We start from the raw sequence: 24,352 nt of genomic DNA, 5'->3' as shown, positions 1-24,352 counted from the left end.
CATCTCTGCTTCTCTTTCCTCTGCTGTTCTTAAACTTTTAAGACTTGCTGCACTTCTTGTTTTTTAAATTGTCTACTTCCTGTGATCAGTATCACTTCCTTATTACTCTCATCCTTTTTAATCTAATTCTTATGTGCACATCTTCATATGATTCAAAGTTACTTTTGGAATTTCCACAATTGTCATTCAACCAGTTGTTTAAACCTCCTTTCAGTTTACTTTGAGTACTTTAATAAAATGAGACATAAATGTTCAGATAATTACATATCAAACAATAACAGATGAAAATATGAAAATAAAGAAAAACAACATGAGAAAACACATAAAATTGCCCAACATGGATACATTATTGCATATAAAATAATTATAGGAAATACATGTAACTGAAACAAAAACATTGCCATATATTTCTATACACTATAAAATAAGACCATGCACTGAGCACAATAAAGTGCACGACAGCTAGTTCATCAAGCAAAATGTGTCATATATTATGCTCATTTACATTTTAAGCAACCACATGTTGAGTTATTACCTCCCTTTTAACATTGCACCACTAGTTAACTACATCTCTTTCTGTACAGGACGTTATTTACAATGATCCACACTGAAAATGATCATTTGAAAATAGATATTAACGGAGATTAGAAAAGACCTGATGACATGAGTTTGTTTTGTTCGATTAGTTGATGGTAGCGTAGAGGCTGTTGGGATCAGCAGAGGAAGCTTTCACAGCGGTATAGGTCACTGCATCGTCATCGTCATCATATTTACTCCGAACCTGACAGGAAACAATACAATGTAAAATACACAACAGGACATGGCACAGTCTAACCCATCACAGTAATGCACTATGACACTATAAAAGATGACAGTGCAAACAGCAATGGCCTACTGAGCACAGGCTCAGGCACCTAAAGTGTCAGGGGATCCCCTGGTGTCTTCACCTGCTAAATGTCCCTGTAATTAACAGGTAGCAACCAGGAAGAGACTCAACATGACCACAAAGAAATGCAAGGAACTACAAAGAGACACACAACTACTCCAATGAGACACAAACCAACTCCAAAGAGAGAAAATGACTTCAAAGAGATGCAAAGGACTTACAGAGACATAAAATGACTATGACGAGACACAATACAACATCAAAGGGAAATAAATAACAAAATGACCTCAAAGAGACATAAAACCACAAAAAATGCTGACAGCTACAAGAGATGCAAAACAGCAACAACAAAAAGAAGCAAAACCAGCACAAAGTCCGTGTCTTGCTGCTACAGGAGAGGTGGTGGGGCCTTTTGCATGTCTGTGCCCAGAGGCCTGTTGTCTTATAATGTGCCCATGTGTGCAGAGAAGCATTAATGAACCATACAATGCAACATACAAGACAGAAGAAGCACAATAAAACACAGCACACAATGTTATACAGTTCAACATATTGTTTTTCTTCACTGACAAACATTACAAGTAAAGCCAATGAGCTCACCTGGGCTTTACTGTTGGTTTTCTTGGTGTAGCTGACGGAGGCGTAGGAAACACCATCTTCAGGATCAGCCTGCACAGAGAAGACAACATTTCAACATTTGAAATTCTATTACTTTAAAGTCACGTTACATATCTTTCAAAATGTCTCAAAATGTTGTCAAACAGTTTTGTGATGGTGGTTTGGCCTCTGGTTTTACATCCCACATGCCACCCATGTTCTCTTCTGCTGTTGTCCAGTTGCATCATTGAACTTCCCTTTTTATCTTTGTTGCACATTCTCACACTCTCGATATAAATATCTCAGAAGACAAACCCATTTCACTGAGTGTTACTTTGTACTGGGTGTGTGATCTCACTGTGCCCTGGCTGGGTTCTGGAGCAGCCTGAGTCACTGCAGGGTTTGAAGTCAGCCCCTGGACAATGAATAATGTCAGTGTGCATGCTGTCAGGTGGTCACAATACAAACAACACATGTGGCATGTATATAATGCATATGTGCAGCTTTCAGCTAATGTGATGGGAGTGTAAAAATATCTTCAAATCTACGACATCAGACTAGTGGATAAATTAAAGTTGCCTTGCATGCAGTCCAATACATCACCACAAATACTCTATGAGGCTTACAATGTTCAATTTTTGTTGACACTGTGCAAGAGTGTCATCAATTAAAGGTTACCTATAGTATCTTTCAACCTGGACCCTATTTTCCCATGTTTTTGTGTCTAAGTGACAAATGGAGACAACACTTCTTCACTCAGTATTGAGTGAGACCGCTGCAGCCAGCAGCAACACGGCATGTGTGCGCCGTCATTAACATCCACTAAAACTTCTTGTTTTTGCCAGTGACAGGCTCAGGCTGTTATTCTAAGTGTCTGACAACGTTATGGAAAGGATCCCTACAGAGGCCAACTTTTTTGTTAAAGAGTAAGATCCTATTTATTTAAACAGACACAGCCCCAACATCGCTATTACCATACCCACCAGACTCCATTTAAATAAACAATAATTTTCGTGTGAATAGAGCCAGCATGTTTTCACATCTGACTGGCTCGATCTAACAGTTTATTTCAACCAAACCTGAGTTCAGTCAGGACCACTTTTGTCAAAGAAAACTTTATTTCCATTTGCAGTATTATATTTGGCGGTATGGCTCTGTTCTGGGGCCCCTCTGCCTTTCCTCTGGCTTATGCAGAAAGCCTCTTCCACGTGCCTTCGTGGAAACCATAAGGCAGAGAAAGCACAACTTTCTGCCCTTCCGTGTGCAAATGAGGAAAGCCTGAGGCAGAGAGAGCAAACCTCCCTGCCCTTCAATGCGCCTACATGGAAAGCCTAAGGCAGGGAGAGCAGTAGCAAAGAACCCTTGGGAACAGAACAGAGCAGCATCAACGACAAACAGAAATGACACTGATAAGTCAGACACAGCATGAAAAGGAGGAGCTGGGGTGGAGGCAGGTTGCAAAGCAGCTTGCAGAGGAAGCAGCAACAGTAGGCAGGTCAGAGCAGTTTAAATAGGGCGCCCTGAATGAGATTTGCCAATTGATTGCATAGAAAGGAATCATGTGATCTATCAGCTGACTCCCTTTCATCAGTCAGCTGCTCCATCAGTTGATTCGGCTGTTTAGGATCAGCTGATGTAGCTTGGATGTGGGCTGAGCTTGACATAGTGTCCTGCCTGAACTAACACTATGCTCAATTTGGCCATTGTTGGAACAGTGAAAAGATGAACTAAGACGTTTTTTGTGAGTTTCATTTTGTTTCTGTTGACTTTCAATGACGTTTCTTTTATAATGATAACATTACTATGTATTGAAATGGACTCTGGTGGGTTAGGCAGTAGCGATTTCAGGCTTGTTTTTGGTTAAACAAAAAGGTTCTTACTCTTTAACAAAAAGGTCAACAACCTGGGAAATAGTGTCCAGGTTGGAAAACACTCAAGTTAACCTGTAATCCCTCTCAATCACTTTCTTTGCTGCTGCAACCACTTAGTTTTAAGACAACACAATGAGTAATGTTTATCTCATCTTCTCATTTCTCAGATAGAGTCAAAGTGTATAGTGAAGATCAGGTTTTAAACTCACAATAGTGTCACTCATCTGTGTTTTGTTCCCTGAAAAGACAAAATATGAGATTAATAAAAGCTTCAACAGAGAAAATCCAGTTTCATTAAAACTTGTTTCTATCTGTTCTCTCACCTTTAGTTCTCCTCCATACGATGATTGCCACAATGAGTATTAAGAGTGCTGCTAAAGCCACAGCCACAATGATGTACACCCACAAGTCTGCAATTTAAAAAAAACTATAAAGATATATAAAAATGTTGAGACACTACCTTGTCGTTTTGATGAAGCATCATTGGTACCTGCTTTTATGCTGTTTCCAGTTGTTTTTGTTGTTGATTCTGTTGTTGCTATTGTTGTGTCCTCACCTGAACAGATGAACACATCTCAACAAACTGTTGTGATGTGATATTAAAACCACAAATCCATAAAATACAGATGTTTTAGGTGACTATGTACATCAGTTTTACGTGACTTTAAATATCTTTCACATTCATGTTCTCACCTGGTTTCTCACCTGAGGATTGAGATCTGAAGGGAAACACCTGCACTCTGTCACCATCAGTCACTGCACATTTAAATAACTTATATCTTGATGTGTAAATGTAGACAGAAGTCAGAAAGGTCACAGAGGCAGAGCAGGGAGACTGTGAGGTCCTCATATGTTGATCATCTTCAGCCACATCTTGACCCTGCCACTTCACTTTGTGTGTACATCGTTCATATGTCCTCACAGAGCAGGTTAACGTCACCTCATCAGCGTTGTTATGTTCAGTCACTGGTGAAGATGGAGATATTTTGAGAGTAAAATTAACTTCATCACTGTAATCATAATTATTGTAATATTTCAGTATATTGTTCTAACAAGACAGTTTGAGCTGAAACATTATGATGGAAATACTCACTGGTAACAACAGACAATTCAACCACAGCATCTTGACCTTGTTGTTTTGCTGATCTGAACTGTCTGCAGCCGTAACGTCCAACATCTTCATCTGTGACCTTCTTTATAACCAGAGAACAGTTTGCTGTAACACTCAGTCTGTCTGATTTAGCTTCTTCAGCAGTCTTCCCAAGATAAACCAGCACTACTGCCCGTGTGCTTCTTGATTCACTGAAGAGCCAGACGGTACTGTCACAGTTATTCTGATCATCTATCACATTTTCACAAGACAAAGTGACATCATCTCCAACTCTAAAAGTGAGGGAGCGGAAAAGCTGTCCTGCTGCTGAGAAGATGAGAGAAAATATGAAGAATAAAGAGAATAAAATAATAAATAAATATATGAATATTAATGTCAGTGTTCAAAGTTTGCATATGTGCCTCATCATTTTCCAAGAGTTCACTAAACTCACTATTCACCATTGATGATATCTATAAATATCTTTTTAGAAATGTTTCCGTCATTCATATATGTTATATGAATACTTACCTGTAAACTGAAGCATCAGCAACAGAAATAAAGATATTTTAATCCATCTGAATTCAGTCATCGTGCCTCTCTGTCTCTCTCTGCTTCTTCTACCTGTAAGTCTCTGAGCAAGCTGCTTCTTAAAGACAAATTTTGTAACTACTTCCTCTAATTACTAAAGTGGCACTTCCTCATCATAACCATCATCCTTCTTTTCTCTCATTGGTCACTTGTTGCCTTCATGTGGGCAGATGACATCAGCTTTTACCTCCCTCACTCATGGCCGACATGAGCTGGTATGAAGCTCACACTGACCTGAAGTATTCTAAATGAACACCAGTGACAGTTTAAAACAGTTTCCTCTCATTCAGCTGTTTAACTCGACTCTCAAAAGTGACTCAGTCAAGATGTTTCTTACTGTTAGTTTGCTTTAATTACTTTTATACCATGAAATAAAAGATAAACTGAACACAGATACAGACACATTAAAGTGCCTGACAGCACATATTAACATGTATTATGAACACTTACATTTCCAGCTGCCATGTAAGGTTGGATTATTGTGCTACTACTTAACCTACTGCGCCCCCTTCTGGACAAAAACCTTTTTACAGCAATGCACTCTGAAAATGCTATGAAGTATATATGTATATGTACATATAAACATATATATCACTTTCACACTGACAAGGGCAAACAATGATCTTTGATTTTTAGATTAAATATATATAAAAATTCCTCACAAAACCCAGTTATAGAACAATGTGCACACATCTCCTGACCAAGAGCCAATCATTTGTTTATCCCATATAAATGTCTTTCTTCCATATCAAGCAACCAGTCAATGTAAAATAACTGTAATGATATGAGCTGTAACTAAACTGTGCTCTCTTATTTGTTTGGTTTGTTGATGGTAGCGTAGAGGTTAGTGAGATCAGCAGAGGCTCCAGCAGAAGAAGAAGAAGCTTTCACGGTGCTGTAGGTCACTGCATCATCTTCATCTTTAAACAAAACCTGGAAAACAAAAGACAAACACATTAATAACACAACATGAAATTACAGAATAGTGCAAGTAAATGCAGCATAATGATATCCAGCACCACATAAACACAACACAATGCTCAGCAATGAAACAACATCAGTATATCACCAGTGTAACCAGTCAGACAGCTCACCTGGGCTTTACTGTTGGTCTTCTTGGTGTAGCTGATGGAGGCGTAGGAAACACCATCTTCAGGATCAGCCTGCACAGAGAAGACAACATAATGGCTGCTCAGTAACATCTGGACTTGAATTCACTCACACCTTTTTGTCAACATTTGAAATTCTGTTACTTTAAAGTCATGTTACATATCTTTCAAAATGTCTCAAAATGTTGTCAAACAGTTTTGTGATGGTGGTTTGGCCTCTGGTTTTACAACCGACATGCCACCCATGTTCTCTTCTGCTGTCGTCCAGTTGCATCATTGAACTTCCCTTTTTATCTTTGTTGCACATTCTCACACTCTCGATATAAATATCTCAGAGGACTAGGGATGTAATGATTACCAATATTACGGTAAATCTGGGTTAATTTTTACACGGTAAGAATGACCGTTTTTGTTTAAATTAATTGCATTATCGCGGTGGATTATCAGGATATGTAATAACAGCCTCATTCAAGTCTCGCGATGCAGGCGCTGGGTGAATGCGTAGCATGTGTAAACACAAAGAATGAAAACATGGCGGAAGGTGGTGATCACGGCACTCAGGACATTTTCCCCCCAACTAAACGCACAAAGTCTGAGGTCTGGGCGTACTTTGGGTTCCTGAAGAATGCCGAGGGACAGCTGGTGGAGGACAACTATCCTGTGTGCAGAACATGCAGAAAGAAAGTTGCTGCGAAGGGTAGCAACACTACAAATCTGCTGGCTCATCTCCGTGAACATCATCCACAGCTTTACAGCCAGTGCAAGTTATGCTATGCAAACGTCAGTTATTGTGTGAGGGACTTCGGTTTTACTAAGATTGTCATAATGTGTAACTCTCGACGTAACGTTATACGGGATATTTAAGCCGTATCTGTCCTCCCAAACGGCGACTAGGTTTTCCGTTTCCGTTTAAGACACTTAGGAGCTAATACTAGCTGAGTAGCTAATAGCCGTATTAGCAGCTATGTTGCTAAGTGTTTCAAAACGAAACTATAATCGAGATATCAAATTTTCCATATCGTTACATCCCTACAGAGGACAAACCCATTTCACTGAGTGTAACTTTGTACTGGGTGTGTGGTGTGTGATCTCACCGTGCCCTGGCTGGGTTCTGGAGCAGCCTGAGTCACTGCAGGGTTTGAAGTCAGCCCCTGGACAATGAACAATGTCAGTGTGCATGCTGTCAGGTGGTCACAATACAAACAACACATGTGGCATGTATATAATGCATATGTGCAGCTTTCAGCTAATGTGATGGGAGTGTAAAAATATCTTCAAATCCACTACACCAGACCAGTGGATAAATTCAGTTTGCTTTAAGATGCAAATTGCTGTTCCCAGCAGTCACTTAGACACAACAACCTGGGAAAATAGCGTCCAGGTTGGAAAATACTCAAGTTCAGGTTTTAAACTCACAATAGTGTCACTCATCTGTGTTTTGTTCCCTGAAAAGACAAAATATGAGATTAATAAAAGCTTCAACAGAGAAAATCCAGTTTCATTAAAACTTGTTTCTATCTGTTCTCTCACCTTTAGTTCTCCTCCATACGATGATTGCCACAATGAGTATTAAGAGTGCTGCTAAAGCCACAGCCACAATGATGTACACCCACGAGTCTGCAAAGATAATAAAAGGCAGTTTGGCTGCAGCTGTCTGTTCTGTTCAAAACCCGGTGGCTTATTACATGTACAATGCTCAAAAAATGAAGGGAACACTTAATGGTCACAGTGTAACACCAAGTCAGTTAAACTACAGGGATATCAATCTGTGCATTTAGGAAGCACAAGTGATTGTGAATCAGTTTCAGCTGCTTTGGTGCAAATGAAAGTGACAACAGGTGCAATGGAGAGACAAAAGCAAGACTACCCCCAAAAAGGGAATGGTTTTACATGTGGTGGTCACAGACAGTTGCTCTCTCCTTATCCTTCCTGACTGATCCTTCTCTAGTTTTGTGTTCTGCTAGTGTTCTTGTCACTACTGGTAGCATGAGGCAGTACCTGCAGCCCAATCAGGGTGCACAGGTAGTCCAGCTCCAGGATGGCACATCCATACGTGCGGTCGCAAGAAGGTTTGCTGTGTCTCCCTGCACAGTCTCAAGCATGGAGGAGATATCAGACGACCAGCCGTTACAGGAGGAGAGCTGGACAGGGCCGTAAGGGGGAAAACAGCCCAGCAGCAGGACCAGTATCTGCTCCTTTGTGTGAGGAGGAACAGGAGGAGCACTGCCAGAGCCCTACAAAATGACCTCCAGCAGGCTACTGGTGCGCATTTTTCTGAGCAAACTGTCAGAAACAGACTCCATGAGGGTGGCTCGAGGGCCTGACGTCCTCTAGTGGGACCTGTACTCACAGCCCAGCACTGTGCAGCTCAACTGGCATATGCCAGAGAACACTAGAAATGGCAGGTCTGCCATCAGCGCCCTGTTCTCTTCACAGATGAGAGCAGGCATACTGAGCACATGTGACAGGCGTGAGAGAGTCTGCAGGCGCCTTGGTGAACGTTATGCTGCCCGTAACATCATCCAGCATGACTGGGTTGGTGGTGGATCAGTGATGGTCTGGGGAGGCATATCCTTGGAGGGTCGCACAGACCTCCATGTCATAGCCAACAGTACCCTGACTGCTGTTAGGTACCAGGATGAGTCAGACCTTACGGTGGTGCAGTGGGCCCTGGGTTCCACCTGGTGCAGGACAATGCTGGGCCTCATGTGACCAGAGTGTGTAGGCAGTACCTGGATGCTGAAGGCATTGATGCCATTGTCTGGCCCTCTCGTTCCCCTGACCTAAATCCAACTGAGCACCTATGGAATGTCATATATCGATGCATCTGACGCCGCCGAGTACCACCACAGACTGTCCAGGAGCTCAGTGATGGCCTGATCCAGGTCTGGGAGGAGATTCCCCAGGACACCATCTGCTGACTCATCAGGAGTTATCAGGAGAGCATACACAGGCACATGGGGGCCATACACACTACTTAGAGGATGTGATAAAATTCACACAAGTTGGATCAGCCTGTGATTTCAATGTTTTACTTGGATTTTTGTTGTGATTTTGAATCCAGCCCTCAGTGGGTTGATGATTTTGGTTTCCACTGACTGTTGTTGTGTCATTTTGTTCTCAACAAATTATACAGTGTACATCAGTAAAGATTTTAAACGTGAATAATTCATTCATCAAGATCTGATGTGTCATTTAAGTGGTCCCTTAATTCTTTTGAGTAGTATAGGTGTTTAAACATTCAACTGATAGTTTTTACCGAATCAAACAATAACTTTTGGTACAAAAACTGCATCCAGTATCAACACAGTCCACAACTAGCTTGACAAAACAAACAACAGGCCCACTTAATAGTTCTTCTAGAATTTCCACCCTCATTTTACAGTTGAGATGTGACTGAAAGCTTCATGAAACACATGAAGATACATAAATAGATGAAGTCACTATCTTTTATTTTTGGTGAAGCATCATCGGTACCTGCTGTTGTGTTGTTTTCAGTTGTTGTTGTTGATTCTGTTGTTGCCGTTGTTGTGTCCTCACCTGAACAGATGAACACAACTCAAACTGTTGTGATGTAATATTAAAACTTCAAATCCATAAAATAAACAAATATTTGAGGTGATTATTCTCATCAGTTTGAAGTGACTTTAAACAGCTCAACATGTTCTCACCTGGTTTCTCACCTGAGGATTGAGATCTGAAGGGAAACACCTGCACTTTGTTAACAGAAGCCACCGCACACGTAAATAACTTATATCTTGATGTGTAAATGTAGAGAGAAGTCAGAAAGGTCACAGAGGCAGAGCAGAGAGACTGTGATGTCTTTATGTCCTTGTTGTCTTTATCCACATCTTGACCCTGAAACAGCCACTTCACTGTGTGTGGACATCGTTCATATGTCCTCACAGAGCAAGTTAATATCACCTCATCAGTGTTTTCCTGTTCAGTCACTGGTGAAGATGGAGATATTGTGAGAGAAAGACAACAAGAGTAAAATGAACTTCATCACTGTAATCATAATTATTGTAATGTTTCAGTATATTGTTCTAACAAGACAGTTTGAGCTGAAAACATTATGATGGAAATACTCACTGGTAACAACAGACAGAATAACTGCAGAGGTTCTTTGCTCTGATGTTAGCTTTCTGCAGGTGTAATGACCAACATCCTCATCTGTGACCTTCTTTATACCCAGAAAACATTTCTCTGTAACACTCAGTCTGTCTAATTTAGCTTTTTCAACAATCTGCCCACCACGAGCCAGAGCTACTGTCGTTGTGCTTCTTGATTTACTGAAGACCCATGTGGTACTGTCACAGTTATCCTGCCCGTCTGTTACATTTTCACAAGTCAGAGTGATGTCATCTCCACCTCTGACAGTAAAAGTGTGGAAAAACTGCCCGGTCACTGCTGCTGAGATGATGAGAGAGAAATACAAAGAAAAAAACAGCAATAATGAAATTTATATTAATGTCAGTGTGAAGATAATTTTAGATACAACAAAAGTTTGCATATGTGCCTCATCATTTTCCAAGAGTTCACTAAACTCACTATTCACCTCTCTGGAAACCAAAAAGACTTCTGAAGGTTATTATGAAGGTTATTTGTGTCCCTACCTGTAAACTGAAGCATCAGTATCAGAAATAAAGACATTTTAATCCCTCTGAATTCAGCCATCGTGCCTCTCTGTCTCTCTCTGCTTCCTCTACCTGTAAGTCTCTGAGCAAGTTGCTTTTGAAAGACAAATTTTGTAACGACTTCCTTCTTTTCTCTCACTGGTCACTTGTTGCCTTCATGTGGGCAGATGACATCAGCTTTTACCTCCCTCACTCATGGCCAACATGAGCTGGTATGAAGCTCACACTGACCTGAAGTATCCTAAATGAACACCAGTGACAGTTTCCATGTATCATCATCCCTTTGACAATAAATGGAAATTGTTCGCTCACTGTCATCATAGTTATTGTAATGTTTTAGTATATTGTTTTAGTATATTGTTCAAACAAGACAGTTTGCTTTAATACTACTGCTTAAGTTATTGTTTTCTGATGTGCCTTCCATTCATATACTGTATGTGATATACAGAATATATTCTTACCTGTAAACTGAAGCAGTGTCACAAGAAAGAAAGACATTTGAATCCGTCTGAACTCAGCCATCATGATTCTGTCTCTCTGCTTCTTCTTTCTCTTGTTCTGATGCTCAAACTGTTTCTAACATAGTGCTTTAGTAGAAAGATGCTGCAGCTACTTCCTGTGATGAGTATGATGTCACTTCCTCAAAGTGACTTGAAAACTATTTTAAATTTATTTCTCTGAATTTGTTACAGACGTCCAAACAGCCAAAAACTGTTACAATTTTTACATTTCATTGAAACCGTCTCATCGGACAGTTAAATGTTTGTGCAGTCAGTGATCCAGTTTAATGCTGCAACAATCAAAGTGTATTAATGCTCATGTTGAGTCTCAAGTTCACACTGTGTCCAGTCCCACAGTGCATTTGTGACACTGACGTGTTTCACCTCCTGAAAAGAAGAAGACGACTGAGGAAGTTGAAGGTGTGAAGATTGTTGGTTAAAATAAATATTTGCAATGATGTGACTTGTTTTCTTTGGATGATGTTTGTTAGAAACCAGACAGGATTCATGGTGATGTTTGACAGCACACATGAACAGACAGGTGAAGAGTCAAACTCCTCGCCCAGCAGAATTTCACTCTTGATGTCTGTGGTGCAATATGGTGACACTGTAGCAGCTGGGAGGGAACACAGATAAGATGATGTGTTATTGGTCTGAGACCTGTTAGTTCCTCATTGTGTCTTTGAAGTTGTTTTCCTGAGAACTGAAGGAGAAGTGATTTGGTGAGAATGTGGTTAACAACAGCAGCAGAGGTCTGGAGGTTTTAGCCTCAGCGCCTCTTTCTGTATTTTGGACTACTAGAAGAGGCCGGACATTCACTTACTATTATGACACTGTTAGTACATGAAAGAGTCACAAGACAAAGTGTAGAATGAAGTGATAAACATTTCTTTATTTTATATTGTTATCAGATATAATAAAGAGCAGACTGTTACTGACTCCATTAAAGCTGAAAACAGAGTCAAACACATTGACATCCCAACAAATATGTTAACAGCAATGCTAAATGAAAGTGAATTTAAATGAGTTCTTCTGCACACAGAGACATGAAAGTGAGCTCAAGCTGCTGGAGCTTCAATAACAGGCAGTAAATCCTAAAATCAGCTCTGAAATCTTCAGCTGGAAGACAATTTAAGGAAGTGAACAAGAGTTAAACGCTCTTTGCTGTTAAATGAAGTTAAAATCCAGCTGCTGTGTTCTGACCTGACTGCAGACAAGAAAAGTTTTTACAGCTGATGGAGGAAAAGACATCAGACTAAAATAACATAATATGTTTCTCTTCCTTTGTTATTTACAGGCTTTAACTGGTCATGTAAAACGTGATGAGTTGATCAGTGGAGTCTGATGGAGGCAGAAGTGTTGGTCAAACTCCATCAGAAGGTCTGATGTTTTCATAGTTCACTGTACCATCATCTTCATCATAACGCACCTGTGACAAACAACACAACACAATCAAAGCCACACTTTCCAATCCCAGTCCCACCTCTGTGATCTGTAGGCGCCCGCTGTCCCACATTTAACACAAGGAAATAAGAAATATCTTGACACCTTAATAAAGGCAGGTTCACAGTTGAGTCAGCAGACCCTGAACGCACCATTAGTCACTGTCTGATCTGATCTTTATCTGACTGGCTGCTGGACTGTTTGCACTGGAGCTAGATTTGATTCTGTACATTATCCAGAGTAACATGGATGTTGTTTCTTGTAATAAAACAAAACTATCTGCATTATTTTAAAGACACTGGAGGTGAAGTGAGAACATACTGTATGATGTGATGTCATTTAGGTGTAGCCGCCCTTTAATCTGGACCTCATCATGTTCAGTTTTTATTGACACTGTGTCAAAGAGGTGTTGATTCAGATCTGTGGTCTCTTTGGAGGCTGTAGTTTGTGTCGCTGTTGTAATGAACTGCATTATATTGTCATGTTTCACTTGTATTTGAATCCACTTCACTTGTCCTGTTTATTGTTGTCTTCTGTCTTCTTCTATCTACAGTTGATAATGAAGAGTGTGTAAAGTAGCAACTGTAAAAACATGACGTTATTTAGTTGTAAAAACTCACAGTGATTTCATCCATCTGTGTTTTCTTCTCAGAAAAGACAAGAGAAAGAGTGGACTTTAGTTTCCACAGTGAAAATCCATGGAAACATTTTATCTGTGAATGTTCTCACCTTTAGTTCTTGTCCACATGTTGACTGCCACAACACCTATTATGAGCACTGATAAACCCACAGACACAATGATGAACCTCAACCACCAGCCTGGAAAGAGAATTAACACATTAAAAACATTTTGGTTGTAGCTTTTACACTTAAAAAGAGGAGAGAGGGAGATTGGAGTTAACCATATAATTTTTATTCACATTTCCTTTCATTAAAATCAATGTGAAAATACAATGTTATTCTTTTTTTAAAGAGATTTTTAAAAGCATTTTAAAAAGAGCAAAAACAGCTTAAACCACATCTCTTTAGACGTGTACATGTATTTTCTCAGTATGGAGACAGAAAGAGACTGACAGGAAGACAGAGAGATTCTAGAGAAAGTTGCATAAAAATATTGCGTCACTACCTTTAGTTGAAGCATCATTGGTTGCAGAAGCTGTCGCGGTCGCAACTGTTGTTGATGCTGTTGTTGTTGCTGTTGTTGTGTCCTCACCTGAACAGATGAACACAACTCAAACTGTTGTGATGTAATATTCAAACTTCAATCCATAAAATAAACAAATATTTGAGGTGATTATTCTCATCAGTTTGAAGTGACTTTAAACAGCTCAACATGTTCTCACCTGGTTTCTCACCTGAGGATTGAGATCTGAAGGGAAACACCTGCACTCTGTCACCATCAGTCACTGCACATGTAAATAACTTATATCTTGATGTGTAAATGTAGAGAGAAGTCAGAAAGGTCACAGAGGCAGAGCAGAGAGACTGTGATGTCTTTATGTCCTTGTTGTCTTTATCCACATCTTGACCCTGAAACAGCCACTTCACTGTGTGTGCACATCGTTCATATGTCCTCACAGAGCAGGTTAATATCACCTCATCAGTGTCCTTCTGTTCAGTCACTGGTAAAGATGGAGATATTGTGAGAGAAAGACAACAAGAGTAAAATGAACTTCATCACTGTAATCATAATTATTGTAATGTTTCAGTATATTGTTCTAACAAGACAGTTTGAGCTGAAAACATTATGATGGAAATACTCACTGGTAACAACAGACAGAATAACTGCAGAGGTTCTTTGCTCTGATGTTAGCTTTCTGCAGGTGTAACATCCAACATCCTCATCTGTAACCTTCTTTATACCCAGAAAACATTTCTCTGTAACACTCAGTCTGTCTAATTTAGCTTTTTCAACAATCTGCCCACCACGAGCCAGAGCTACTGTCGTTGTGCTTCTTGATTTACTGAAGACCCATGTGGTACTGTCACAGTTATCCTGCCCGTCTGTTACATTTTCACAAGACAGAGTGATGTCATCTCCACCTCTGACAGTGAAAGTGTGGAAAAACTGCCCGGTCACTGCTGCTGAGATGATGAGAGAGAAATACAAAGAAAAAAACAGCAATAATGAAATTTATATTAATGTCAGTGTGAAGATAATTTTAGATACAACAAAAGTTTGCATATGTGCCTCATCATTTTCCAAGAGTTCACTAAACTCACTATTCACCTCTCTGGAAACCAAAAAGACTTCTGAAGGTTATTATGAAGGTTATTTGTGTCCCTACCTGTAAACTGAAGCATCAGTATCAGAAATAAAGACATTTTAATCCCTCTGAATTCAGCCATCGTGCCTCTCTGTCTCTCTCTGCTTCCTCTACCTGTAAGTCTCTGAGCAAGTTGCTTTTGAAAGACAAATTTTGTAACGACTTCCTTCTTTTCTCTCACTGGTCACTTGTTGCCTTCATGTGGGCAGATGACATCAGCTTTCACCTCCCTCACTCATGGCCGACATGAGCTGGTATGAAGCTCACACTGACCTGAAGTATTCTAAATGAACACCAGTGACAGTTTCCATGTATCATCATCCCTTTGACAATAAATGGAAATTGTTCGCTCACTGTCATCATAGTTATTGTAATGTTTTAGTATATTGTTCAAACAAGACAGTTTGCAAAGAAAGTCCTTTAATACTACTGCTTAAGTTATTGTTTTCTGATGTGCCTTCCATTCATATACTGTATGTGATATACAGAATATATTCTTACCTGTAAACTGAAGCAGCGTCACAAGAAATAAAGACATTTGAATCTGTCTGAACTCAGCCATCATGATTCTGTCTCTCTGCTTCTTCTTTCTCTTGTTCTGATGCTCAAACTGTTTCTAACATAGTGCTTTAGTAGAGAGACGCTGCAGCTACTTCCTGTGATGAGTATGATGTCACTTCCTCAAAGTGACTTGAAAACTATTTTAAATTTATTTCTCTGAATTTGTTACAGACGTCCAAACAGCCAAAAACTGTTACAATTTTTACATTTCATTGAAACCGTCTCATCGGACAGTTAAATGTTTGTGCAGTCAGTGATCCAGTTTAATGCTGCAACAATCAAAGTGTATTAATGCTCATGTTGAGTCTTAAGTTCACACTGTGTCCAGTCCCACAGTGCATTTGTGACACTGACGTGTTTCACCTCCTGAAAAGAAGAAGACGACTGAGGAAGTTGAAGGTGTGAAGATTGTTGGTTAAAATAAATATTTGCAATGATGTGACTTGTTTTCTTTGGATGATGTTTGTTAGAAACCAGACAGGATTCATGGTGATGTTTGACAGCACACATGAACAGACAGGTGAAGAGTCAAACTCCTCGCCCAGCAGAATTTCACTCTTGATGTCTGTGGTGCAATATGGTGATACTGTAGCAGCTGGGAGGGAACACAGATAAGATGATGTTTTACTGGTCTGAGACCTGTTGGTTCCTCATTGTGTCTTTGAAGTTGTTTTCCTGAGAACTGAAGGAGAAGTGATTTGGTGAGAATGTGGTTAACAACAGCAGCAGAGCTCTGGAGGTTTTAGCCTCAGCGTCTCTTTCTGTATTTTGGACTACTAGAAGAGGCCGGACATTCACTTACTATTATGACACTGTTAGTACATGAAAGAGTCACAAGACAAAGTGTAGAATGAAGTGATAAACATTTCTTTATTTTATATTGTTATCAGATATAATAAAGAACAGACTGTTACTGACTCCATTAAAGCTGAAAACAGAGTCAAACACATTGACATCCCAACAAATATGTTAACAGCAATGCTAAATGAAAGTGGATTTAAATGAGTTCTTCTGCACACAGAGACATGAAAGTGAGCTCAAGCTGCTGGAGCTTCAATAACAGGCAGTAAATCCTAAAATCAGCTCTGAAATCTTCAGCTGGAAGACAATTTAAGGAAGTGAACAAGAGTTAAACGCTCTTTGCTGTTAAATGAAGTTAAAATCCAGCTGCTGCGTTCTGACCTGACTGCAGACAAGAAAAGTTTTTACAGCTGATGGAGGAAAAGACATCAGACTAAAATAACATAATATGTTTCTCTTCCTTTGTTATTTACAGGCTTTAACTGGTCATGTGAAATGTGATGAGTTGATCAGTGGAGTCTGATGGAGGCAGAAGTGTTGGTCAAACTCCATCAGAAGGTCTGATGTTTTCATAGTTCACTGTACCATCATCTTCATCATAACGCACCTGTGACAAACAACACAACACAATCAAAGCCACACTTTCCAATCCCAGTCCCACCTCTGTGATCTGTAGGCGTCCACTGTCCCACATTTAACACAGGAAATAAGAAATATCTTGACACCTTAATAAAGGCAGGTGCAGTCTGAGAAGGAAGGTTTTCACAGTTGAGTCAGCAGACCCTGAACGCACCATTAGTCACTGTCTGATCTGATCTTTATCTGACTGGCTGCTGGATTGTTTGCACTGGAGCTAGATTTGATTCTGTACATTATCCAGAGTAACATGGACGTTGTTTCTTGTAATAAAACAAAACTATCTGCATTATTTTAAAGACACTGGAGGTGAAGTGAGAACATACTGTATGATGTGATTTCATTTAGGTGAAGCCGCCTTTGAATCCGGACCTCATCATGTTCAGTTTTTATTGACACTGTGTCAAAGAGGTGTTGATTCAGATCTGTGGTCTCTTTGGAGGCTGTAGTTTGTGTCGCTGTTGTAATGAACTGCATTATATTGTCATGTTTCACTTGTATTTGAATCCACTTCACTTGTCCTGTTTATTGTTGTCTTCTGTCTTCTTCTATCTACAGTTGATAATGAAGAGTGTGTAAAGCAGCAACTGTAAAAAAATGACATTATTTAGTTGTAAAAACTCACTGATTTCATCCATCTGTGTTTTCTTCTCTGAAAAGACAAGAGAAAGAGTGGACTTTAGTTTCCACAGTGAAAATCCATGGAAACATTTTATCTGTGAATGTTCTCACCTTTAGTTCTTGTCCACATGTTGACTGCCACAACACTTATTATGAGCACTGATAAACCCACAGACACAATGATGAACCTCAACCACCAGCCTGGAAAGAGAAGTAACACATTAAAAACATTTTGGTTGTAGCTTTTACACTTAAAAAGAGGAGAGAGAGAGATTGGAGTTAACCATAAAATTTTTATTCACATTTCCTTTCATTAAAATCAATGCGAAAATACAATGTTATTCTTTTTCTAAAGAGATTTTTAAAAGCATTTTAAAAAGAGCAAAAAACAGCTTAAACCACATCTCATTAGACGTGTACATGTATTTTCTCAGTATGGAGACAGAAGGAGACTGACAGGAAGACAGAGAGATTCTAGAGAAAGTTGCATAAAAATATTGCGTCACTACCTTTAGTTGAAGCATCATTGGTTGCAGAAGCTGTTGCGGTCGCAACTGTTGTTGATGCTGTTGTTGCTCTTGTTGTGTCCTCACCTGAACAGATGAACACAACTCAAACTGTTGTGATGTAATATTCAAACTTCAATCCATAAAATAAACAAATATTTGAGGTGATTATTCTCATCAGTTTGAAGTGACTTTAAACAGCTCAACATGTTCTCACCTGGTTTCTCACCTGAGGATTGAGATCTGAAGGGAAACACCTGCACTCTGTCACCATCAGTCACTGCACATTTAAATAACTTATATCTTGATGTGTAAATGTAGAGAGAAGTCAGAAAGGTCACAGAGGCAGAGCAGAGAGACTGTGATGTCTTTATGTCCTTGTTGTCTTTATCCACATCTTGACCCTGAAACAGCCACTTCACTGTGTGTGGACACTGTTCATATGTCCTCACAGAGCAAGTTAATGTCACCTCATCAGTGTTTTCCTGTTCAGTCACTGGTGAAGATGGAGATATTGTGAGAGACAGACAACAAGAGTAAAATGAACTTCATCACTGTAATCATAATTATTGTAATGTTTCAGTATATTGTTCTAACAAGACAGTTTGAGCTGAAAACATTACGATGGAAATACTCACTGGTAACAACAGACAGATGAACCACAGAGTCTGAAACTTGTGTCTTGATTCATACTGCCGACAGTCATAACGTCCAACGTCCTCATCTGTGACCTTCTTTATAACCAGAGAACAGTTTGCTGTAAAACTCAGTCTGTCTGATTTATCTTTGGCTTCTTCCTGAATTTGCCCAAGCTTAACCAGCTCTACTGCTGCTGTGTCGCTTGAATTACTGAAGAGCCAGCCACCAGCGCCCCAAGGTCAGTTTAATCATGATTTCTGTATCCATGGTTTCCAAGAGTTCACTAAACTCAGTGTTCAAAACAAACAGATTCATCTTAGTTAAATAAAATGTAGCTAATAAAGTACATCCAATAAACCTGTTAGTTATTTGTTGCAATGTGTCTGACACTGAATGTGATATACAGAATATATTCTTACCTGTAAACTGAAGCAGCGTCACAAGAAATAAAGACATTTGAATCCATCTGAATTCAGCCATCATGATTCTGTCTCTCTCTGCTTCCTCTAATTGAATGTCTCTGAACAAGTTGCTTCTTAAAGACAAATGTTGTAACTACTTCCTCTAATTACTAAAGTGTCACTTCCTCATCATAACCATCATCCTTCTTTTCTCTCATTGGTCACTTGTTGCCTTCATGTGGGCAGATGACATCAGCTTTTACCTCCCTCAGTCATGGCCGACATGAGCTGGTATGAAGCTCACACTGACCTGAAGTATCCTAAATGAACACCAGTGACAGTTTCCATGTATCATCATCCCTTTGACAGTAAATGGAAATTGTTCACTCACTGTCATCATAGTTATTGTAATGTTTTAGTATATTGTTCAAACAAGACAGTTTGCAAAGAAAGTCCTTTAATACTACTGCTTAAGTTATTGTTTTCTGATGTGCCTTCCATTCATATACTGTATGTGATATACAGAATATATTCTTACCTGTAAACTGAAGCAGCGTCACAAGAAATAAAGACATTCCCCTTGCCATTCCTGTAAAATTTGCCTAAAATGTCTGTCCAAGGCATACCCAAATTAAATTGAACGCTGTTCTTGAACCGTTTGGAGTATATGGATGGTTTTGGTCTCTGTTGAAAGGAAACACTGAAGTTTTTTCCCAAACTGTTATGAATCACTGTAAGTGCTATTTTCATTGAAGTAGTTTGAGTCTGAACACACTGAAGTAGGTCTTTATTCTCGCCTGAATTTGTTTTGCAAACAGATGCCTGCAGATGAGTGTAGCTGGGACTTTTTAGCAACACAATGGGACAACAACATGAAGCCTTACCTAGTCTGAGATCAAATTTGATAACAATCCTACAGAAAATGAGTATTTTACACGTTTTTCTAATGGTATGTCTAGGCGTTTCCAAAAATGTGCCATTTGGAGACTCCAAAAGGACCCTTGGATAACCATGGTCACATAGCTGGATAAAAGGGCAGAACTCTTGAACGCTTCAACGTACAGTCATGATTTTGGGCTCTAATGAAAGGTGACACTTAGAGGTACCCAATCCCACAATCAGCATCAGTATTGCTGAAAAAAGTTACTGAAGCATAAACTAAAATCTGTGCATATAAAAGAGTCAAAACAAGTGCTGTTATGGAAAAGTGTTTTTTATATGAAATGTAAACATAATAATTAACATTTACACAGCAAACTCACAGCAAACTATTTTCATTATGTTAGAAATATAACATATTATAGGTTGTTAGCAACATGCCATTCATTATAGCAGTCACGACTTGGGACAAAGCACAAAGGCACATCGCAGGAGGAGCATTTTACTGGTGTCTTTGCATGGCAATGCCTGCACTTCAGCCGACCACTGGTGCTGTGCGCAGCGATATGCGCTGGTTTGTGATGTGCTCCGCGTGGAGCAGGAGATGGTACGGGTCTGGCTGTGGAGGAAGCCTCTCCCAGCTCCTTGGCTAGGGTCTCTCTGAACGCCTTTTGGTGCAGAGGTGTCTTTCCTTTACCTTTTGCAATTTCTTTGTGGAGGAGGAAGGCGTTCACAATCGCAATGTCCATGAAATGGTAGAAGAAGGTCTTGTACCATTTCTGGGTCTTGTGGAGGACTTTGTAGTACCCAATCAGGGCGTCAGACAGGTCCACTCCACCCATACACCTGGAACCACATAGAGAAAAAGATACAAAGACATAAGTATATGCAGCACACAAATTATTACATTTCAAAGGGCATCATGTATAGTTGACATAAAAGATAAAGTCCACACACCAGAAGCTGCTCCTTGAAGAATTTATTAGATGTAACGTTTTGGGCTCCTGCCCTTCTTCAGACAATAAATTCTTCAAGGAGCAGCTTCTGATGTGCAGACTTTATTTTTTATGTCATTCTTACTTTTTGGTCCAGCACCCAGCATTAAGTCTTTTGGGATGTGCGTGCTATCTTTACCTGTTCATCATGTATAGTTGAATATACAGTACGTACCGGTTGTACTCCTTCACCGCTGGTGGAATTGAGACGTTCTTCATCTGCCAGTGCCCATCTGCACCTTTGACCCTCCTTTGTACCGTGTCATCGGAATGGGCTGTGTGGAGTGTTGAACACATGAAGACGTCCCTCGTGTCTCGCCACTGGACAAAGAGGAGGGAGTCCTTCCTAATCCAGCGTAGGCTGCCGCGGGGAGATTTTGAGACCAGACTGTTGTTTTTGGCCATTGGGAAGCCAATTCTGTTTGTGCGGATGGTCCCACACGCCCAGACCTTTATTTGAAGGAGGTCACGGAAAAGGGTTGGACTTGTGTAAAAAACATCAACAAAGAGCTTATAGCCAGTGCCCAGCAACTTTATGTCAATAAGCTCCATCACTGAGTCATAACTGAGTCCCTTCCCACTGTTTCCATGGTACTTTCCCTCGTAGACAAAAAAGTCCCACGTGTAACCGTTTCTGGAGTCCGCCAGAACGAAGAGTTTGTATCCCCAGCGAACAGGCTTATGTTTCATATATTGTTTTAGCCCAATGCGGGCTTTGGAGGCAACCATTCGCTCATCGATAGATATTTCCTGGCTAGGATGATAGCTGCTCTTGCAGGCGTCCCTCATCTCCAAGTAGAGTGGCTTTGTTTTGGCGAGACGATCGAAGGCTGGCGTGCCTCTCCTCTGCTCGTTAGCAGCATCATCCACCAAGCTGCTGAGGTGAAGGGACTGACAGATCCTGAGGAACTTCTTTCCAGTCATTATTTGTTTTGGGAATGGGAGGCTGTACAATTTACCCCCTCGCCAGTAATCGGTAAATGCAGTGCATTTTACTATACCCATGTAGATGATCAAAGACATGAAGGCCAACATGTCCTTCACCGTTATATCAATCCACGGGTTGGAGGGTGTTGAATGGTGAGTGGAGCCATAGTCATTCGTGTTTTGGGTAATCGTCTTTATAATAGTGTCTGTGAAAAAAAGCTGGAAAAGCTGCAGGGCTGTGTAAGTGGCTGTACATATGAGCTGAGGTCCAGGTGAACGGATGGGTCTGAAGGTGGGCCGTGGTGGTGTGATATCTGGCTCGTCAACATCATTCCACCTCTCTTCAGGGCTGGTTGACAAACCTGTCTGACTGGTCCTGGCTCCTGCAGCAACGACTCTCCGCCTCCGCCTTCCTCTCCCTGGTCCTCTGCCTCCTGATCTTCTGCTGGGAGTGGTAGAACCTCTCTTTGAAGCTGGGGTAGGTTGCTCCTCTCCTGAGGAACTACTGTCCTGCTCCTCTCTAGGCCGCTTGCCTGCAGGAGAACTATCTGGCTCCCATTCCACATCTGAGTCTTCTTCAGATGGTTGCCTATCATGTGAAAATAAAGAAATAACAGTTAGTTATTGACAAAACTTTCCATCTTTTCTGTATTCTACAGTTTTGCACAGTGAAACACAGAGGGGGGTAGGACACACACACAGACACACACGCACACACACAAATCTGTCAATAAAGTCAAAGTCGTGTCGACAAGTAATTTGATGACGTCATCACATTGACACGGCGGAGGAAAGTGAAGTATCTCCACACATGTGATGTGTGTCTGTCAAGGCCCGAACATACTCGGGCGGAACGTACGCAGAACAGACTGTGCAGAGGTCTATGTGGACTCAAAGCAGACGTCCGCAAGCCCTGTGCACGCAGAGCTCAGATCTTACGACCGCGCGGACTCCGCTCAGCGCACCAGTGACTGCTCGGCATGTATTTTTCACATCGCGGGGATTTTTCACAGACATTTTTACAGGACACTACAACGCGGAAGTGCGCTCGACTATGAAAGCCCGAACGACTGGAGTCTGCTCCGCTTATAGTACGCCCAAGTATGTTCAAGGATAAAGTATCAGTGTAAGCCAATCAGAGGCAGCGATTTAATTCTGTACACAAGCACAGAGAGAGAGAGAGAGAGAGAGAGAGAGAGAGAGAGAGAGAGAGAGAGAGAGAGAGAGAGAGAGAGGGGGAAAAAACACACGACTTGTCGACTCCTCCCGGGGTGTGTCGACTTGTGCCACTGACGTCGACATTTCTGTTAATGCCCTAGTAATAATACAAGATATACGTAATATTATAATATAATGTAATATAAGTTACTTTCCATCTTTTCTGTATTCTAGTTTTGCAGTAGGGGTTGGGGGCCACACACACACACACACACACACACACACACACACAAAACTATAAACAAACTTTGTATTCATTACAGTACTACGTATAACACGTAATATAGTAATAATATAATCATAATAATACAATATATGGGGCATTCTACCGATTTTGTGCAGAGTGCTGTCCCTTAACAAAAAAAAACAACAAAAATGATTGAGTAATTGAGTATTTAGACATAGATATTTACAAAACTTATGTTATGACCTATTTAAACCTATGACATTAAATGAAAAAGTGATAAGCTAAATATATACAAAATCACCATTTATAGGGTACTTTCTATTGGGAAGTAGCTGTCCCCAACCCTGACCTCTAAAATTAAATTCATCTAAATAACACTTAAAACATTTTTCATATTTATTTCAAAAGTGTAACTTAAACCATCTTTGTGATTAAGTTTAAACACAAGCTGAAAGATTTACATGTATTGTGGGATTAATTTTTAAATTAAGAAACTATGCTAAAAAAGTAGTGTCCCTTGTTTTCATGTCACTACTGAAACACAAGAGTTTTAATGCACTGGTTGAGTCTGGATTTTAGCCACACCCCTGAATTTATGAGAAGGGGGGTAGTACTGCACCCCCGTCCCAGATGGCTGCATGATAAGTCGCTGACTCCCATAATTTTTTAAATAAATGTCTTCCAAAGTCTGAAAATCAGTGTGTAACTTTTAAAACTGTCACTACCGAACACGTTCTCTTCAATTATGTAAAAATTTGGGGGGTTTATGCAAAATATTATGTTTTTCTGTGTGAACAACTCTTCAAACATGTGCTTGTTAGCCATGTGACTGCTAGCATTCTTTAGTTATCCTGAAAAATAGCTGGGAATATCACTACCGAAACAGTCACTACCGAAACATATGGTAAAGTTTCGGTAGTGACATGATAATTTTGGTAGTGACAAAATGGAATGGTCAGTAGTTAAACCCCATAATTTTGTGGTCCAAAA

The 24,352-nt window shown here is 40.2% G+C and overlaps 2 protein-coding genes and 1 pseudogene across 17 annotated transcripts; all 3 read right to left on the bottom strand.

Moving 5' to 3' along the window:
• Nucleotides 1-210: 210 nt before the first annotated feature.
• On the bottom strand, nt 211-5,120 carry LOC117270626 (uncharacterized). 9 transcript variants are annotated; one of them, XM_078173981.1, is made up of 9 exons: nt 4,976-5,119; nt 4,448-4,771; nt 4,048-4,320; nt 3,845-3,910; nt 3,678-3,728; nt 3,564-3,592; nt 1,818-1,898; nt 1,487-1,555; nt 211-781 (listed from the first exon to the last, which is right to left on the bottom strand). In XM_078173981.1, exons 1-9 carry the CDS (start codon nt 5,034-5,036, stop codon nt 683-685), a joined length of 1,053 nt encoding a protein of 350 aa, XP_078030107.1. In that variant the 5' UTR covers nt 5,037-5,119; the 3' UTR covers nt 211-682. The 9 variants fall into 9 exon arrangements, 8 of the variants coding, with proteins under 8 accessions (XP_078030107.1, XP_078030108.1, XP_033504232.2 ...); XM_078173982.1 differs by having other exon boundaries at nt 4,060-4,320; XM_033648341.2 differs by having other exon boundaries at nt 3,678-3,764; nt 4,976-5,118.
• Nucleotides 5,121-5,200: 80 nt separating this feature from the next.
• LOC144466546 (uncharacterized) lies at nt 5,201-15,693 on the bottom strand. 7 transcript variants are annotated; one of them, XM_078173987.1, is made up of 9 exons: nt 15,493-15,693; nt 14,489-14,809; nt 14,080-14,346; nt 9,622-9,684; nt 7,675-7,761; nt 7,561-7,589; nt 7,239-7,295; nt 6,130-6,198; nt 5,201-5,968 (listed from the first exon to the last, which is right to left on the bottom strand). In XM_078173987.1, the coding sequence occupies exons 1-9, from the start codon at nt 15,554-15,556 to the stop codon at nt 5,846-5,848; spliced, it is 1,080 nt and encodes a 359-aa protein (XP_078030113.1). In that variant the 5' UTR covers nt 15,557-15,693; the 3' UTR covers nt 5,201-5,845. The 7 variants fall into 7 exon arrangements, with proteins under 7 accessions (XP_078030113.1, XP_078030115.1, XP_078030114.1 ...); XM_078173989.1 differs by having other exon boundaries at nt 14,489-14,806; XM_078173988.1 differs by lacking the exon at nt 15,493-15,693 and adding an exon at nt 15,013-15,461.
• Nucleotides 15,694-16,430: 737 nt separating this feature from the next.
• Nucleotides 16,431-18,994, bottom strand: LOC144466594 (uncharacterized; annotated as a pseudogene). The gene is made up of 6 exons (XR_013493190.1): nt 18,755-18,994; nt 18,334-18,612; nt 18,120-18,203; nt 17,722-17,811; nt 17,615-17,641; nt 16,431-16,960 (listed from the first exon to the last, which is right to left on the bottom strand). The product of XR_013493190.1 is annotated as an uncharacterized LOC144466594 (transcript).
• Nucleotides 18,995-24,352: the final 5,358 nt, after the last annotated feature.

This window comes from Epinephelus lanceolatus, chromosome 13 (assembly GCF_041903045.1).
Source record: "Epinephelus lanceolatus isolate andai-2023 chromosome 13, ASM4190304v1, whole genome shotgun sequence".
Classification (NCBI taxonomy): Eukaryota; Metazoa; Chordata; class Actinopteri; order Perciformes; family Serranidae; genus Epinephelus; species Epinephelus lanceolatus.
Note: the sequence above shows the minus strand (reverse complement) of the source record. Positions and strands in the feature narration are given on the sequence as shown.

Excerpts from the sequence above, each read along its gene's own strand:
- LOC117270626 (XM_033648341.2), bottom strand. The coding sequence starts at position 5,036 with ATGACTGAATTCAGATGGATTAAAATATCTTTATTTCTGTTGCTGATG. Across the intron at positions 4,321-4,447 it reads TGAATTGTCTGTTGTTACCA|TGACTGAACATAACAACGCT; the intron begins GTGAGTATTTCC and ends CATCTTCACCAG. Across the intron at positions 3,911-4,047 it reads ATCCTCAGGTGAGAAACCAG|GTGAGGACACAACAATAGCA; the intron begins GTGAGAACATGA and ends TCATCTGTTCAG.
- LOC144466546 (XM_078173985.1), bottom strand. The coding sequence starts at position 10,821 with ATGGCTGAATTCAGAGGGATTAAAATGTCTTTATTTCTGATACTGATG. Across the intron at positions 10,558-10,760 it reads ACTGATGCTTCAGTTTACAG|CAGCAGTGACCGGGCAGTTT; the intron begins GTAGGGACACAA and ends TCATCATCTCAG. Across the intron at positions 9,685-9,815 it reads ATCCTCAGGTGAGAAACCAG|GTGAGGACACAACAACGGCA; the intron begins GTGAGAACATGT and ends TCATCTGTTCAG.